The 19,266-nt window shown below is 38.0% G+C and overlaps 1 protein-coding gene across 2 annotated transcripts; it reads left to right on the top strand.

Annotated features, from left to right (window-relative positions):
* Positions 1 to 5,039: 5,039 nt before the first annotated feature.
* ARL14EP (ARF like GTPase 14 effector protein) lies at positions 5,040 to 16,650 on the top strand. Of its 2 annotated transcripts, none has more exons than XM_014056707.2 (4): positions 5,040 to 5,247; positions 9,984 to 10,485; positions 12,939 to 13,063; positions 15,417 to 16,650. In XM_014056707.2, the coding sequence occupies exons 2-4, from the start codon at positions 10,063 to 10,065 to the stop codon at positions 15,643 to 15,645; spliced, it is 777 nt and encodes a 258-aa protein (XP_013912182.1). In that variant the 5' UTR covers positions 5,040 to 5,247; positions 9,984 to 10,062; the 3' UTR covers positions 15,646 to 16,650. The 2 variants fall into 2 exon arrangements, with proteins under 2 accessions (XP_013912182.1, XP_087574912.1); XM_087718786.1 differs by lacking the exon at positions 5,040 to 5,247 and adding an exon at positions 5,309 to 5,814.
* The last annotated feature ends 2,616 nt before the right edge of the window (positions 16,651 to 19,266 follow it).

Raw genomic sequence — 19,266 nt, 5'->3', positions numbered from 1 at the left:
GAGTTGCCCCTGCATGGGCCCATGTGAGTCTGACAACCAATCAGAATACATTTCTTACACAGGAACAGGAAACAGAGAGGTGAGACTGAACAGGTTATAAAAAGCCTAGCAAGCCCCTCCCTCAGCCCTTCTCTTCTTCTCCACCAACATTGAAGCATGTGATCACTTTTTCTGTTCAAGGCTCAAGCCATGTGGTCCTATCCACCAATAAACCATCTTTCCAAGCAGCCTCCATGTCTCCAGTGTCTTTTTCCCCACTTGGAGCCAAACCCAGAAGAACATTTCTTTCATCAATTCAAAGTATGTGGGGACCAATTCTTAAATAGCATGGTTTCAATAATCAGAGTGAATTGGAAAAGCTGAAATTCTGGACTGAAACCAATTAGATACAATTCAATAAGAAGAGCACAAACTTCTGTGTTATATATACAAAACTTCTGTGATATATATATATATATATATATATATATATATATATATATATATATATATATATATATATATATATATATATATATATATATATATATATATATATAATGTTGTATTTGTGCTGATAAATAAATAAAGGGAGACTAGTATAGATCTATTTCAAGCCATTTAGCTCTCATCAGCTAAAACCCTTACTGGGATTCGAACCTGTGCTACATTGCATCTTAGGCAGATGTGTTAACCATTAAGCCACAGAGTTTGACTCCTTATCAGCTAAGCCAGGGTGATAGGTATCTATTTAGAGTTACAACCCCTGGTATGCTCAAATATGGGAGGAAGTTCACTACTTCCATTCTCTGTCCATTGGCTCGTCACAAGAGACCATCCAGACAGAAACCCAATATTTTTACTGTTGCCTTTGTTACATTTTGTGTTGAGATTGAGATTGAGATTGAGATGCTTTATTTGTATGCCGCCCTTTTCCCTGGGGGGACTCAGGGCGGCTCACAACTCAAGGGGAGGGAGGACAAACAAGTCACAAACATGAGAAAACAATACATCATTAAAAACACAACAGTCATACAATTCGAGTGGGGTTAAAATCTTTAGCCCCAGGCCTGTCGGGACAGCCAGGATAGGTGTTACGTGGGTGAAACGAGGTGCACCCACGATCGCTCGCGTGGCCGCATTCTGGACCAGCTGAAGTCGCCGAATACTCTTCAAGGGCAGCCCCATGTAGAGCACATTGCAGTATTCCAGCCTAGAGGTCACAAGGGCACGAGTCACTGTTGTGAGAGCCTCCCAGTTCAGGTAGGGCCGCAACTGGTGCACCAGGCGAACCTGGGCAAATGCCCCCCTGGTCACAGCCGACAAATGGTGGTCAAAAGTCAGCTGTGGGTCCAGGAGGACTCCCAAGTTGCGGACCCTATCTGAGGGGCGTAATATTTGACCCCCCAGCCTGAGGGATGGAACACTTGACCAATTAGTGGGAGGGAAGCACAGCAGCCACTCGGTTTTATCTGGATTGAGTACAAGCTTGTTAACCCCCATTCAGTCTCTAACGGCTTCAAGGCCCTGGCTCATCACGTCCATCGCTTCATTGAGTTGGCACGGGGCGGACAGATACAACTGTGTATCGTCCGCGTATTGATGGTATTTTATCCCGTGCCGTCGAATGATCTCGCCCAGCGGTTTCATGTAGATGTTAAAAAGAAGGGGGGACAGGACCGAACACTGCGGCACCCCATATGTTAGGGGCCTTGGGGTCGATCTCTGCCCTCCAACTAACACCGACTGTGACCTGTCCGAGAGGTAAGAGGAGAACCACCGTAAAACAGTGCCTCCCACCCCCACCTCCCGCAGTCGTCGCAGAAGGATACCATGGTTGATGGTATCGAAAGCCACAGAAAGGTCAAGGAGTACCAGGATGGAGGCGTGGCCTCCATCCCTGGCTCTCCAGAGATCATCGGTCAATGCGACCAAAGCGGTTTCTGTGCTGTAGCCAGGCCTGAAGCCTGACTGGAATGGATCAAGATAACTGGGTTCCTCCAAGGACTGCTGGAGCTGAAAGGCCACCACCTTCTCAACAACCTTCCCCACAAAGGGGAGGTTGGAGACTGGACGATAGTTGTTTAGAACGGCTGGATCCAAAGATGGTTTCTTCAGGAGGGGTCTCACCACCGCCGCCTTTAAAGCGGGGGGAAAGACCCCCTCCCGTAAGGAGGCGGCAACAACCGCCTGGATCCAGCCCCGTGTCACCTCCCTGCTGTTGACAACCAGCCAGGAGGGGCACGGGTCCAGCACACATTTGGAGGCTCCTACAGCTCTCATGGCCTTGTCCACGTCCTCAGGAGTAATAGCCCTGTTGTATTTGTGCTGATAAATAAGGGTTAAGGATAAATGTAGGGTTGTAACTCTAAATAGATACCTATCACCCTGGCTTAGCTGATAAGGAGTCGAACTCTGTGGCTTAATGGTAAACACATCTGCCTAAGATGCAATATAGCACAGGTTCGAATCCCAGTAAGGGTATGGCTAGCTGATGAGAGCTAAATAGCTTGAAATAGATCTATACTAGTCTCCCTTTATTTATTTATCAGCACAAATACAACACAAAATGTAAAAAAGGCAACAGTAAAAATATTGGGTTTCTGTCTGGATGGTCTCTTGTGACGAGCCGATGGACAGAGAATGGAAGTAGTGAACTTCCTCCCATATTTGGGCATACCGGAGGTTGTAACTATATATAGTTATATATATGTATATGTATATGTATATGTATATGTATATGTATATGTATATGTATATGTATATGTATATGTATATGTATATGTATATGTATATGTATATGTATATGTATATGTATATGTATGTATATGTATATGTATATGTATGTATATGTATATCACGAACAGACAAATATGAGTATATAAAAACATTTAGACAACAGAGACAAGTGGGTCCTCAGATACTATGCCACACAAAGCTTTATAAGTGATGACTAGCACCTTGAATTCTACTCAGAAACTGACTGACAACCAATGCTGCTCATCTAGCAGTGGTGACGCACAGGCATTCTGGAAAGTGCCTTTTACTGCTATTGCATATTGAACCATCTGCAGCTTCTGAGTGGTCTGCCAATATTTTGCTTTGGACTGCTATGTGAGTTTTCTATGCCTTTAAAAACAATTGAAACTGAACTTTCAAGCTGAGAATGTCAGCCCTCCCCCCCCCCCAAAAAAAACAAGAAAGACACATGGTGATGTTTCCATGTAGGTTCCTTTATTGTTCCTTGCCTATAGACAAAATCTTGCCAAACTGAAGCACTCTTATTATCTACATCAAGCATATATTCTGAGAACTATTATGAAGGTCCTGTCTTTACCCTCTTTCTCTCACACAAACTATCTGAACTGAATTCCTTTGGAATGCACCTTTCTCTCCTGGGAATCCAGCCCTGTACATTTCATTACAGAGCTCATATGTGATGCAAGAAAATTCTGGGTTATAATAGTCCTCAGCTTACAACCACAATTGAATGACTTAGTCTACAACTCCCTATTTCATACTGTGACTTTACAATTCATTGTAATATGATATAGAATTATCCTTGACCTGTATTTAGTTATACATTCATTTAATAATACTTTATTAAAACTATTGTAATTTAAAATTATGAAACATCTACTTATTTAGAATTATCTTGAATTTTGGCACAGCTATAGAAAACAGAATGCATCCAATAGAAACTTCCTTTGCCAATTCATTTACTGAGTTGAGTTGTCCAGTGTATCAAAGGCAAGAGAAGAGACTAGACAGCCACTTGTCTGAAACAGTATAGGATCTCTGCTTGAGGAGCTCCCTTCCAGATCTATTCTATTCTATTCTATTCTATTCTAAGGCAGCTATGGGAGCAATGTTTATACACAGGCTTCACAAAGTCAGAATCTTTATATAATTAGAATCCTGGTATGGTACATCCACAAACAAGCCCTTCTTTAGTCCAGATCCTATGTGGGTCTACTTTCTTGTAAATAAATGATATATGCTCTTCAGGTGCTATGCAAAGAAAGTTATTTTAAAAAATCAGTTGCATTATTGATGCAATTTGTGAATTCCTCTAGTCTAGAAATAACTTTTTTTTCTTTCTTTTTTTTTTGTAATTTGTAGCTCTTCTTCAGGTACTTATGTCCAGGTCTGAGGAGAAGAGGGTATAGCCAGTACATTGTTCCAAGGCCCATGGAGTTCAAAGGCAGTCCATGAAGGGGAATTTTTTAAAAAAAATTACAAAAAAAATATTTTTAAAAAGAAAAACAATATTGGATATATATACTTCATACTCTATACTTCGTATGTATAGCAAAACCACCTTGCAGCCTTGTTTGACAACCTTTATTAATGTGAAACTCAGTGAAGTGCTATTTATGTAATTTATTGAACTTTAATTTCATTACTTATTTAAATGTGCAAGTTTACTTTCATTTCATTTAGGAATATATTTTATATTTCATTTCAGTTTATGAATGGTTATGAAATGTCATCTCAAAAATCTGGAGCTCAAACATGCAAGGAAAAACAGAAACGTGTGTCCATGTGTAGGTGAGGCGCCCACATTAGTCTTGTTCCAGCATTTAAATCCTCTCGGCGGCCCTGCTCCTGCCTTTTATGTATGGGGAAGGGCATTACACAAATTATCGAAAGCAAAAGTGACAAATGCGACGGGGGGGGGGGAGAATTATACGAAATAAAGGTGACACAGAAGGGTGCAAATAAGGCATGTGCATAAATAAATACACGGTTTGATGCACTAATCCTTTTTTAGAGGGCGTGAAGGTTCTCTATCAGGGCGAAACTGATTTAGCCAGATTTAACCCTCAGTCCTCGGTGATCGAAAAGACGCAACCCTCCGCATCGGTTTCTCCTCGTACAACAGTCACTGGCTTATTCTGTTGAACTTCTGCCTGTAAATTTTTTTTTTGGGGGGGGGGGCTACGGGTTCTGTCTCAACAACCCGGAACAGAAAGTAGGACGATCTTGGGGTGGGTGGGAATCGTGCGAGGGAAGCAGATGCAGGAACGACCGGTCCCAACGCCGGCTTTGCTCTTCCTGCCGTGGGTCTCTACGAAGCCATCGGAGCCGGAAGTGCGGCGAGTGGGCCAATAGATTTGCCGTCCTTGCTCCTGCGCCTCGCAGCTGTTCTCGCCCTACGACGAGGAAGCGGTCGGCTTCATGGCAGCCGTGGCCGAGGCGGGCGACGCGGGATTGGTGTCTGCAGCAGCGGCAGCGGGGCTCGGACGAAGGAAAGCCCACAGCAAGGTGAGGAGCCGCGGGGAGGCTGTGTGAGCGGAGTTGCCCTCCACGGAACGCAGTTTAGGCTGCCCAACCCCGGTTCATTGCACTCGCACTTCCATGATCCCCGTCTCGCTGGATTATGGGAGTCGAGGTCCATGTCCGGAAGGCCGATGTGGATGGAGAAAGCCTGGCACAAAGTTACAACGGGGAGGAAAAATGTGACTTGTGACCGTTTTTCACAGTTACCACCTTTCCAGCATCTCCCAATCATCGTGTGATCAATATTCAGATGCTTGGCAAATGGTTTCGTGTTTATGATCATTGCTGTGTCCCAAGGTCATGTGATCACCTTTTTCGACCTTCTCGCAAGCAAAATCATTTGGGAAGGGAGATTCACTTAACAACCAGGTTACTGACTTATCAACTGCAACTTAACCACTATGGCAAGGAAGGTTGTAAAATAGGGCAAAACTTACTTAACAAAGGTTTCACTTAACAACAGAAATTTTGGGGTCAATTATGGTTGTAAGTCGAGAACTACCTGTATAGGAATTTTCTCTCTTCTGGTCTTGACACACCCACTCTCATGAGGTAAGCTTGAAAACAAAAATGGATAGACAACATTGGATGAGCTTATATGGCTTTTTAAAAACTTGGCTAAGTCAGTCACTTATGGAAATGTTTTATGTCATACAGAAGAATTTTATCAATCATATCTAAGGAAGTCACTGTAGCCTGATCTGAGGCTACAGTTGAGAGGGGAACAGCTGCTTATAGAGACTTCTAACCAGCATTACAGTTGAATTGTTGCCAAAGTTAACACCCTGACATTTCCTGTGTGCGTAAGAGAGAGTGAAATGTTTATATACATATTTGCCTACAAACAAAAATAGTAAAAAATGGTGTGGATTATATTTCAACTTACTATAAATGCCCATGAGGCATAGACCCATTTAATAATTTCAGATACTAAATCATACATTGGATAAGGTCTTGCTCTATGTATGTGTTTAGATTTTTGTCTGATTCTGGATTTATGTTATTTTATGTAATAGTATATATTTCAGGTATGGCAATCTTGTGTCTCCCTAGTTTAAAAAATAAAGGTATTTTCAAATGTATGTACCTTTAACTCTTAAAGTGGAAAAAGGTGGTTGCATGTAAATCTAAATAACTAAGTAACTAAAATTGCTATAATCTGATTTAATTAGCTTTATCATTTGATTTTATGCAATGGAAACAATGTGCCACTTTATGCATTACATTGTTAGATACACTTTAAAATATGTTATGTGTGAGGTTTGATTGGCTGCATCTTTTTTTCAGTGTATGGTTTATGTCAATTGATAAATTAGGGAATCAAGTTTTTGGTTCTGAGGGCCTTTTCTCCCCCATTCATACTATATTTTCTTTCTTAGCAAGTGCTGATGCAAAATCAGGACCAGTTCTTTGATCATTCAAAATAGCAATGACTGTCATTGCAATGTTTGAGCAATAAAGTACATAATCTGTTAATAACTTTTACAAAATGTGATTTGTATACTTTCTGCCTTTCTACAAATTGTTACACAAGCTCAGCCATGGCTTGCTTTGCTTTGCTCTATATATTTTACATAGTGCATATGCTGCAACAGACTGTTTCCAGATTAAGTTCAAATTGATATGTAATACCTAGGATTACTATTAGGGATGCTGGGTTTCTTTTTTCCTCTCCCCCCCCCCAATGTGATTTCTGTTACAAAAACATTTGCTGGATTTGTCCATTGTTAGCCTTCACTTTCTCTCCCACTCTTTAGCAGGATTTTTGGGTATTTCAGCTGGACTGCATAAATATAGAATTTACTACCAGCAAAATATATTCAAAGTGATTATGAGGATATGCAGAGTGTCTCTTTTTATAGAAACAGAAAGTCCTCAACTACAGCCATTTATTTAGTGCCATTCAAAGTTATATCAATGCTAAAAAAAAAAACCTAACTTACAACCAGTTCTCACACTTAGAAACTGTTGCAGCAAATTTTAAATTATTTGCTGCTTGGTCAGTTGATTAAGAATAATTTGAATTGTAGCATAACAGATTTCTGGAAATAGAAGCTTTTGTTAGGGTCCTTTCTCTAGCACTTCAGCAAGTCAACATTTATAAAGATGCTCACATATACCAACATGATTGAATTATTTCTGTGACTGCTTTAGCATCAGATAATTCAGAGAAATATAACTTGCATTCCTCCAGACACTGCTGGACATAGCATTGAGTAGCTTCAGTTCCATTACAGAACTATAATTTTCATTACAGCAGTGACAAAGGATGCTGGGAATTGTGGTTCAGTAATGGAATGCTTCACATTCCTCACTCTTGAGTTACATGGTGCTGAAATGCTAATTAAAATGCCCCGATGTGTTGACAAAGCTGAACACTTCCAGTATTGTGCGAACAGATTCTTCATTCAAGACAATCCAGTTCACATACTATTAAGAATCTCAGACACTGAATAATCAGTCAACTACAGAGACAGTTAAAGTTTTTAAGAATAATATGCATGCTTTGATAATAGCAAATATGTTGAAGTTATTCCTTTTGTTTTCTTTTCTTTCCATGTCTTGGCTTTTCTTTCTGTTACTTTTTGAATGTAATTATCAGCAGTTGTTCTTGCCTCCTTTCTAACATTACCTACCCCCTTATCATGCAGTATCAGCTATTTATTTTCAATGATTCACTTCTGCATAAAATTAGTGCATTATCCTTGACATCTTCTGCTCTTTCTAAAATTTGCCCACTCATACATCACCTAAATTTTTTAATCACAGCAAAGCAAAACTGAAGCTTTGTATGTTTCAACACTCATTATTGGCAATATTTTATACCAACAATAATTAAAAACCTTATTCTTGTCATTTTAAGTTGAGTTTCGGAGCTGATGTAATTTTATGTATCTCTTTTCTGTTACGAAAGAGTTTAAATTATGAGCAGGACCTTAGATCTCTTGGCTAAAATAATTAAACAATACAAGAAATGTGAAGGGGGGGTCATAATGTTTGTTTACATAACAGCAAACAAAAAAAATACAAACAAAAAGTTGAGTTGTAAAAGTACACCTGTGTTTATAGAACACAGTCAAATATTTGATGTCAAACTGAAATCTATGTCTTTTGGAGTGATAACTAACTTGGAGCAGAATAGAGGATGTAAAGTATAATACTGTGTGAAAAAAAGGCAAAGAGTTAAACTATTCCAAGACACGGGTCCTCATATGAATTTTTGTTTCAGATTCTAAAATAAATAATTCATGAAGACAAGACAATTAGGCTAAATAGTGAGACTCATTATAAGATCCCAGTTGCTGCTTACAAGTCTCTACATGCAAATCTGGACTTTTGGGGACATCTTCAACTAGCCCTTTGTCCTCCCTTCTGAAATGATGATGTGGAAGATTATGGGGCATCCCATGCAAGCCCAGAACACTTTATTTGGAAGGAAACTTGGATAAAGAAAATTTCATATGTAGAAGCACTTAACATGCATTATGTGAATTTTTTTGGATCCTGACCTCTGCAAGTGTTTGAAAAAAATACTCATGATTTTGGTGATCCTAAAAAAAATTTAATCCTAATCTGATAAAATGTCAATCTGGACTGGGCACGCATGTGACTTTTGATTCATTGAGGAAAAAAGCTACAAGTTGCAAGTTTTTTTCCTTGTCTGATTTTGTTGTCGACCATTTAGTCTCTTCATTATATTGCTTGCAGCTTAATAGCTTCTTCACATTGGCTTTGCTTCCGCCGTCATTCTTGCAACCTCCTGCCTTGCACTCTTTAATTAAAGTGCCATTAGGAAATATTAATTCGGATGTCTTAAGGCTTCTTTCCACTGTTAAGACATATATTGGAAGTGGCATCATACATTTCTCAAGAAATAATCTGGTGCACGTTTTGCTAGCAGATCCTGCAGTTTGGACAAGATGTATATTCCCAAGGTACAAAAGCGTCATGTTGCAAGCTGCTTCTGTACATGAATCATAAATTATGTGCTTGGAAAATAATTAAAGGTGGTCCTTTCCTTAGCCTACTTTGTCTGAGAGTTCTAATTGAGTTAACTTTCAACTTTATCAAATAATCTAACGAGTACAAAAGTCTTACAACTTGCCATCAGATCTGTTGCAGGATTTTTCTGCATAAGTAAAACACTTGCATTTTTTGGAATTTATTAACGGCTTAACAAGCTGGCCTGTTTTTTTAAATTACTATTATTATTATTTGAGATTCTTAATGTCAAATACCTAATATAAGTATCTATTATTATTTCGGCATCTTTTCCACAATGAGTATTCTGGAAAAAAAAATGATTTTGTTATTGTAGAGCAATCCTTCATTTTGGAATAGAAACCAATACTATTTTAGTTCCCAACTAGGTTATTCCTTCCAATTCTTAAAACTACTTGTACCAGTCTACAATATTATTTTAATCTATGAAAACTTATTCATGAAATGGCGGTTATTTTATATACAGAATTGATAAAAGCTGGCATATAAATGTACTCTAGTTGCAACATGGTACTTTCGTGCCTAAATTTAATGGTAGGCAAATTGCTGGAAAACCGAGAAACTGGCATTGCCTGCAAAAATGCCTATTTTATGATTCCACTTCATCCTTAAAAAAAATATCAGAGTACAGAACACTTTTCTGAGTTGATTTTGTTTTGGCTCTAGTTAAAAATAAACTTATGCATCACAAATCTTACTTCCTTCACTGCTTTCTCCAGGATAATCCTCGTAACAGCTGTTAAAAGACGACAAACGATACAATTTAAATACTGAACTATATTTTACTGATCAAGTAAAATGGATCCATGTTCAATTGGAAATCAGCTGCAAGCTAGCAGCGATTGTCATAAAGCATACTTTACTTCTCAAACTGGCTTCAAGACTAAGCAAGATTTATCAACAACTGATCTGTTACTTCTTCAGCTTAGAACTGGGATAACACTTTCAGAGACTCATACAATCTGCTTCCACCACGCTAAAGTTTACCTTGATAGGTATGAAGACTTGCAAAAGTCATGTTGCGATCCTTTCAATATGCACAAAAAGCTCTCCAGGAAAAACTTGCATGCAATTGACATAGATGATTCATCTTTTCTAAGTGCCAAGTTTGGACGTCAATTTATACCAGGCTGGAAGCTTTGCCCCAAATGTACACAGATAATAAATGGAAATGCAGAGGTTGAGTCTGAAGATCGTCAACGAAGGAGACTTGATTCAGACGTATGTATATGGGACCATTTTTTCAACTATCTAAGTACTGGACTAAAGCTGTAACTTTTGCAGTTATGTGATAGTAAATCCCACCTACTGAAAAAAAAAGTGGTACCTCTAAATATATGTGCCATAGGAGACAGGTTTAAGAGTATGAAAAGAATAGCATCAATCCCCTCTCTTAAAATACCAAGAGTACACTCAGTTCTGTACAGTCCCTGAATGTATGACTCTTACTGGATAAGCACTGTATGAAGAAAATGCCATCACAGTTTAAACATCAGAAATGGCGTTTTCATGTAAAATTGCAATTTCTCAGTTGAATCTTTGTATGGATTGTATGTATGAATGAGCTCTAATCCTTTTAAGGGGAAAAAAGACCAAATCATTTCATGGGAACAGGGAGAAAATAACTGTTCAACTCTTGAAACTGCAATATGCATAAGCTTTTCCCATAACTTTCAACTCAGTCAAACAAATTTCTGTTTTATTTAAACCAGGAAGCAAAATTTAAAGAGCTGTTTTAATAAAGTGACTTCATGAATATGTTAGCGATATTTTCCTGGTTTGTATGATGATATGATCTTAACTTTTTTATAATACTTAAAGGCAAATTAGTCAGGATGAGACCATATAATTTGTGTAAGCAGTAAAGTTTTATCAACACACTGCATACCTTGAGATTTAAAACAATTTAAGATACTAGAATGGGATGTGCTACTTCAGACTGATGGTAGACTACACTTTTACAAATCCCCTATGTAAAATACTCTGCAAATAAGAAACAGGGTAGGGAGAAGCACAATGAAGAGAGATTCTAACATCTCCCTACTTTTTTTAATGCTTTTCCTGCAAGGTATATTTCACTAAGGGGAACATTTGAAAATTGAATTACTATCTGCAGTCTGAAACTGCATACTCCTTAGAGCACTTAAATGATAGATAGAGGAAGCTTTCTGTTCCAAGCAATAAGGAGCATCGTGATGGAAGACTTTCATCTTTAAAACTGAACTTGGTATCCAGCTTTGCACAGTTAATGAAGACATGCTACAGTTATTTCCTATTTTGGAGTGTGTGTGTTTGTGTGTGTTCCAGCATAACTCTGGAACGCCTTGAGCAATTTCAACCAAACTTGGTACACAGATGACTTACTCTCTGGAAAAAAATACTGTGGGGGTAAGACACCTGTAGCTCCTCTCAGGGTGTGTGTGTGTGTGTGTGTGTGTGTGTGTGTGTGTGTGTTCCAGCATGACTCTGGAACGCCTGAGCCACTGAAATGAAAAGGAGTGATTTATATCTATAGTGTCAAATCACAGTACTTTTGACAGTGATAGTGTGCAGTTTGGATTCAAGTTCTGTTAGGATACAGCCTTTTGTGCCTTAAAATGGCTTCTATTGTACAGCACAGTGGAGTTGCCATGATGATAGCTTCACTTTAAGCCACAAGAGAGAATCCCTCTGGTAAGGGGGATTGATTCTTTAAAAAAAATACCCTAGGCCCTCAGCTTCAAGGAGAGAGGGCAAGTTGTCGGGGAAAGTGCCTGCTAATGCAGATAATCACCTCAAAGACTGTTCCCTGTAGAATTTTTCCCAGGTTGTTGGCCAGTGCAATTAGGTCTCTAATTCTCACAACAGTGGTTGAGGCAGCTTTCTTCAACAACTGGTAACAGGTCCAGGCCCAAATGTCTTTTTATTACATTTATTTTATTGTATTCCATAATAATAGATTTCATTGCTTTAACAATACCTCCAAGGAAATGTCAGGCGATTGGCCAAGTGCAATCAAAGGCTAAAAAAATGAAACAACAGCTTAGACAAGAAACTCCCGAGGAGAGGGATATTAGACTTGTGCTGCAGTGCGAAAGAGCTGCTACCTCTAGAATTTCAGAGACAGTACAGCAGCATGAAGCCCGACTACAGGAAATGAGAGATAGATCCAGATGATCACGGACTCCGCAACATTTTAGCTTAGCATTGGAAGGATTCCACTATGATCCGCATAAAGATTACTTGCAGTATGCAAGTATTATCATCAGAAAAATGGAAATGGTACTTTGATTTGACACTATAGATATAATTAATTCCTTTTCCTGTCTAATACAGGATTGGGATAAATAAATACCTGTGCAACGCCAGGTTATCAGCTAGTGGGAAATAAAAAGGAAAGTGAAGAATTTACCCTGATAATTAAAGTAACTCTTCCTGTTTCCATTAACATGCATCTCTAAGGGTATATTCCTGACCGATTTATTATCTTTGCTTTATTTTGACTATTAATATTACTATTACTTTTGTTCATTGAGATATCTCATAAGCAACTTAGAGCACAGTTGATACCATAAATAAAAAGAGAAGTGTATATTTGGCTTCAGCTTCAATGTTTGTCTCTTAGCTGAAATATGATATCACTTAATTAGAAATGCTTTGAATTTTTTAAAATGAAATTGTCTGTATTTATTCAGGGGCGTACAACTAAAGCCTTGAAGTTTGCTAATCCAGGACGGCATACTGGATTTCCTCCAGAAGCAGCAAACAAAAGAGAAAAAAGAAAACTACAAATGAAAAGTACATCCGTTAATTCAGACAGGTAGACTGTTTATGGATTGATTGCCTTTGCTTTTTCACTTTCAGGGAAAATTGTTCTACTTACATATAAATTATAATTTAGAACTGCTTAAATGCATGATTTTTCCCCATGTTTGTGCATAGGAATAAAATAAGTTGCATTGTCCAATTATTATAAAGCTGCTTGAAAAGTGGAAAATCACTGCAGTTGTGGTATCCATGATTTTTCTCAGATTAGGGGAAATGTTCTTGGTGCAATTTATTTATTTACTTATTTATTTCTTTATTGTCCCGAGACAAAAACAATAAATTCTTCTTGGAAGTTTTTGTCTTTTTGGTGCAATACAGATTGCACTAAGAAAAATAGGATTTATTTACTGAGAAAGCAGAAGAAAGCTGATTAGAAGCACACATTACCTTCCTTTTTGCTACCCTGTTTCCCGCAAAATAAGACCTTCCCAGATAATAACCCCAATCGGGCTTTTGAGTGTATGTGCTAAAATAAGCCCTCCCCCCAAAATAAGCCCTCCCCTAAAATATTTAAACGCATGCACAGCTTTCCCCACCATATCCTTGGGGGGGAACATGCCCCACATGCACCTGCCATCTACATGGAACAGCCTCGCGGAGGCCACTCCCGCAAACCCTAGCTACTGCGCCCCATCTCTTAGTGACAGCTGCAAAAAGAGCAACGCTAGGGCTGGCAAGAGCATGCCAGAAACAGACGGAACTTCCGGCCATCTCTGAATCAGCTGATCTGTGGGCCGCAGGCCGCGGTTAAGGGGCCTTCTGCACCTCAAAAATAATAAGACCTCCCTGAAAATAAGGCCAAGCACTTATTTCGGGGGTCCAAAGAAAATAAGACCTTGTCTTATTTTCAGGGAAACACGGTACTTGTCATAGAAGATAGGTATTTGTGACTTCTTCCAGCTAAAACCTTGGATTGTTCCAGTCTTCTTCATTACTGTTAGTTAGCCGTTGAGTTTTTATAAAACATTTTATATTTCATAGCAGCTTCAGGACAGCAGCAATCAAAGTGCTCTGGAAGAAGTACTTGAAATTTGTGGCAGTGGATTTTTTTATATCCTAGATTAATGCTAGCTGATCGTAGTTAGTTACCTCCCCCCCCATATTTTTTTCTGCTTGGGGTCTTTGGGTTCTGTAAGACTGAATGTTCAAATTCAAAGCTATCTCAGTAAGGCAGCAATGCAAGCATAGCTAAATAAAACTTCTTAGGCCTAAAAATGCTTATATCTAAGATGATCTAATTAAAGTGAGCCAGATTTCTTCTACAGTATGTTTGCAAACTATGTACAGATATTATAAAGAGCTAATGCCAAATTTGTCACGTTATGTCTTATCATCCCTAACTATATGGACTGTAGCAAGAAACTGAAATTTGTGGACCAAGGTATCTGGAATGCACCACGTTGCCGTAGCTGGATTTAAATCCTATTTGTATTACCTTTCTTGTTGAATCTCTCCATTTTACTTTAAAGTCCCTTTAAAACTTTGAATTGACAATGAAGAAACCAAGCTCAGTTTTATTTTTGTCTGGATTGCAGAACATCGAAACCCTGCCTAAGGGGAATGTTAAAACTTAAAATACTTCATTGGTCTATGTAGAGAAAGGGAGGGAAGGAGGGAGAGAGAGAGTAGGGAGAGAGGGAGGGAGAGAAGGTAGATAGGTAGGTAGATAAAGGGATAGAGAGAGAGAGAAATAGAGAAAAAGAAATACGGGAGGAAGGGAGGGAGAATGTGTAGGTAGGTAGGTACTTTTTTTAGCATTTTTTAACTACCGGTTCTCCTGAACCAGTAGTTAAAAAATGCTTTAATTTTTTTTTAAGTTGGCCATGCCCACCCATCACATGACCCCAAGCCACCAAGCCACACCCACAGAACCGGTAGGGAAATTTTTTGAATGTCACCACTGCTTTCTTCTTGTCCCATTAGAAGAACCAACTTGGTAGACCAGACTGCCTACCCACTCCGGTGGGTAAGCTACATGTAATTGAAAAAAGATGATCTTCAAACATCCTGGCCCCTGGCCATGTAGAGCTTAAAGGTGCCACAACCAGCACTTTGAATTAGACCCGGAAGCAAATCAGGAGCCAATGCAGCTCTTGGAAGAGAGGGACCAATCTAGACTTGCATAAAACCATTCAAGCCAGTGTATTTTGAACTAATTGAAGTTTCCATAAACTTTTCAAGGACAGCTCTATGTCATATTAGTTTATATCTGCTGCTCCTTAGTACAACAAACCAGAGAAATTCACCTGTCAGGAGTTTTAAACTGAATTGTCTATTATTTAAAACAGAGTGTCTAGTATTACAAATCGTTGTTAATTGTGGATTGCTTGTATTTTTCCCTCCAGGCAATTAATAGCAGCAAAGAGCAAGGTATATGACGGCCAAGGCTTTCTGCTTTTCAGCGGGATAGACCTGTGTGACTGCCTTGATGAAGACTGCCTTGGGTGTTTCTATGCCTGCTCCAAGTGCGGCTCCCGCAAGTGTGGACCTGAATGCCGTTGTGATCGCAAGTGGCTTTATGAGCAAATCGAGATAGAAGGGGGGGAAATTATACGTAATAAGCATGTGATATAGCCTGGGCTCTGCATTTCATTGCTGAGCCACAGGAAGGTTGTTCATAAAATGTAATCGGTTCATATTTCCAGTTAAGATTCAGTGTTGTGCAAACAAGCAATAGGTAAAGGGAAGTTTTATATTTGTGTCATCTGTACAGAAGAAAAATTAGAAGATTGTCTTAAGTATTTTTGAATTTTTTAACTGACAAGCTAATAAGAGTGGGCGTTGGCTGATACTTATTGTGTGCTTCATGTGGTACTTTTTTTTCTCCAGATCATTATTGTGCCCTTTATAGGAAATCTTTTTGAGTATTTTCTTGTTCTGGACCATGGTATTGGTATTTTCTTGTTCTGGACCATGGTATTGATATTTTAAGTACTAGCAGCATAAGCAGTATTACTTGTGGGAAATGGGTGACTTGAGAAGGTTGTTGCATGATAAACAGAAAACACAGAGGTCAGACTAAGATTTTCAAGAAGATGGAATACCTTTACCTTTTTGCAAACAAGAGTTGCCATGTGAAGAAGGAATTATATTATGCCTTCAACAGTATTTTGCTGCTGGTGGAAAGGAAGTCACCAAAGTTACAGCCTCTGGCAATATTTTTTGTTATGAATATCTTGCTTGGAGACTTTATACCTGAATCCATAGATTGATGGAGAATGTGTGGCTGGAAAGTGACACCTTGTCACCTTAGCTTTAATAAATACACAATGTATTTGATGGAATTATACAAACATAAGTATGATGAGACATTTATGGTCTTTCTAAGTAATAGGTAATGCTTGTAATCTACTCAGATAATTAGCCCATGTACCTCAGGTAAAATGCCTGTACACTTAGTCTGATACAGATAGTGCATGTTATAGAAATGTGAGGTTCAGGATTTATCAGAAAAGATATTGTTTGTATTAGAGATATTTTTAAAGGCATGCCAAATATCTTTAGATTTTGTTTTTTAAAAACTGAAAAGGTAGTGTTATTAATATGCCGATATTAATAAAGAATTGATTTTCATCAAAATATCTGTTTTATTATTTATTCTGTTACTATATGTGATTAAATGTGGCCTAATTCAGAAAGAAAAGAGGATCTAAATAATTAAGGAATTGTATTATGGTACCATTATATAAAATTTTATTCAATTACTAGAACATGCAATTTCTGCATACAGTCATGGCCAAAAATACTAAAATTTAAAATAAGGATTCCATCAAGTACCGTATTTTTCAAAGTATAAGACACACCTTTTTCCCTCAAAAAAGAGGCTGAAAATCTGGGTGCGTCTTATACACAGAATACAGCATTTTTTGCCTCCTGAGATTCTACCCCATTCGCAAAAATGGCCATACATAGCTTGTAGGAGGCTTTCAGAGAGCTCCTGGAGGCTGGGGAGGGCAGAAATCAGCCAAAAAACGGCCCCAGAGCACTCTATTATAAGTTTTCTAAAGGCTATCCATGACCCTTTTTTGGCAAAAAAATGGGCCAGTTTTCACAAAAAATGGGATCCAGGCACTGGACTGAGTGTTAACTATTAAAAATTAACTGAACTAATGGGATCTCTTATGTATTATTATTCCTTTACTACTGAAATGGTTGCTGTTTGGTTTTTCTGAATTCAGTGCAGCCCATAAAGAAATCTTAGAGTCCACTATCCAGCATGCAACTCTCATGAACCTGAATCAGACCACCTCTTGTTCAATAATAAGGATATCCCAGAAGCCAGAATTAGTGAAGCTCTTTTTTGATCCACATCAGGAAAAGTAATAGGGGCCATTTGATGGATTTACACTTTTAATTTAATAAATAAAAGAAATGAGTATCTTAAGATTGGAGCTTGTTAAGGAGTAGGATATGAAAACAGCTGCTGACTCTGTAGTGTTTGTTTTCTTCCCTTTAAGGGCAATGTGGATGTCTTCCCATTATGTATTATTAAATGCTGTGTTTTCCTGACTGTAGGTTAGTAAATGGTTTAAACCAGAGGTGTCAAACTTGCAGCCCGTGGGCCAGATATGTCATGCACTAGCCATGCCCACGCCCAGTTTAGCGAAGGGAGAAAAAGCCATGATGTGTTATATGACACTGACGGCGCAAGTTTGACACCCCTGATTTAAAGCTACTATGCTCTTGTTATTTTTCCTGGGGTAGGGACACAGTTAAATTCCTAGTTAAACATTGTGTATTTCTTCTTTTGTAACTATTACCCTTTCAGTTGAAAGAGCTGTAAAGCTAGGGCATTTAAAAAACTCGTGCATAATGAGCTATTGTTTATACTGTAAATATATCTAAACTAAGCTACAGAGTGTAATTGGACCACTTAATCACATTAGACTTTTTATATTAGTGGTCTGAAGAGAGTTCTGAGCTGTATTACTTGTATTTTTACCAAATAGTTTTTTTTTCTTTTGAAATTATTGTCTTTAAACAAATAGAAATCATGCTACTGAGTCTAGGCTAATGTTGGATTTTTGGAGGAAACCTCCTGATGATAAGATCACTGTTTTCCTTTTAAAGGGCCAATTTTTAAATGTATCAAGAATAGTGACAATTTTTTTTGTTATAGCTATTGTCTATTAGCCTACAGGAATTGGCTACTATTTTCCTCATAATATAATATATACACATACACATGAATTTTAAACCATGCTTCAGTGTTTTTTAGTTTAGTCTTTGAAAATAAATTAATAAATAAGAAACCAGAGTTATTTTTCTAACTATATCATTTATTTTATTCTAATGTATCCAAATTCAGCTTTAAAATTTTTTGCTGGGTTGATCCAGTGAATAAGATATATGTTGGCAGCATCTTTTATTACCAAGATATTAAGCCAAGTTGAATATCAAGTAATTTACACCTGTGTAAATTCTATGGCATTGGAAATTACTTGATACTACCCCAAATTCAAAGTTTTACTAGAGGAGAAAAAATTTAAAAACACAGCTAATTAATTAATGAAGTTTAAAGCATAAACTCAAGCCCTGGTTATCAAAATGATTAACAGCATCAATATTAGTATTAATGAAATAATGAATGTGATAAAATAATTTGTATACGCTAATTAACTGAAGAGTTCTTATTTCCACCCTATCACCACAGTTTAGATACCTAATAAAGAAAAAATATTCCGATTATGTTTAAATGTAGAATGAGCTATACATTCGATGATCCCCTTGCAATTGACAAATATAGCTATATGTAGGTAAATCCCCCTCCTCACGTTTTATAGTTGTGACATTTTTAAAATGAAGAACTTTATTTTTCTTTTCAATATCACCATGACCCCTCTTTTTTTTTTTCCTTTTTGCTTCAGTCCCAATCAAATCCTCAAGTGCTGTGTGGTTGGTCTTCTCTGCCTCTTTGGCTTTGCAGACTCATGAAATATAATTACTGCTAACGCTGCACAAAAGCTAGACCTGCTGACCGAGTCAGCTTTTATCTCTGCTTTTCAAATCTATCTTCAAGCCTGACCTTCAGCCTCTCTTAGGCAGAAGTGTGGAACTAGAAGAACAAAGACTCCTTATTTTAGTGAAGTTCATGGCTTTTTATCATGTGGATATATTTTTACATGGTAGCAGGCTGGAGGTCATCAATCTCATTTTCCTTATGTCCTTTGCACAATTTGAATCCAGTTTCCTGAG

Source organism: Thamnophis sirtalis, unplaced genomic scaffold, assembly GCF_051295495.1.
Source record: "Thamnophis sirtalis isolate CommonGarterSnake01/CBP01778 unplaced genomic scaffold, rThaSir2_p1.2 scaffold_1, whole genome shotgun sequence".
In the NCBI taxonomy this organism is placed as follows: Eukaryota; Metazoa; Chordata; class Lepidosauria; order Squamata; family Natricidae; genus Thamnophis; species Thamnophis sirtalis.
Note: the sequence above shows the minus strand (reverse complement) of the source record. Positions and strands in the feature narration are given on the sequence as shown.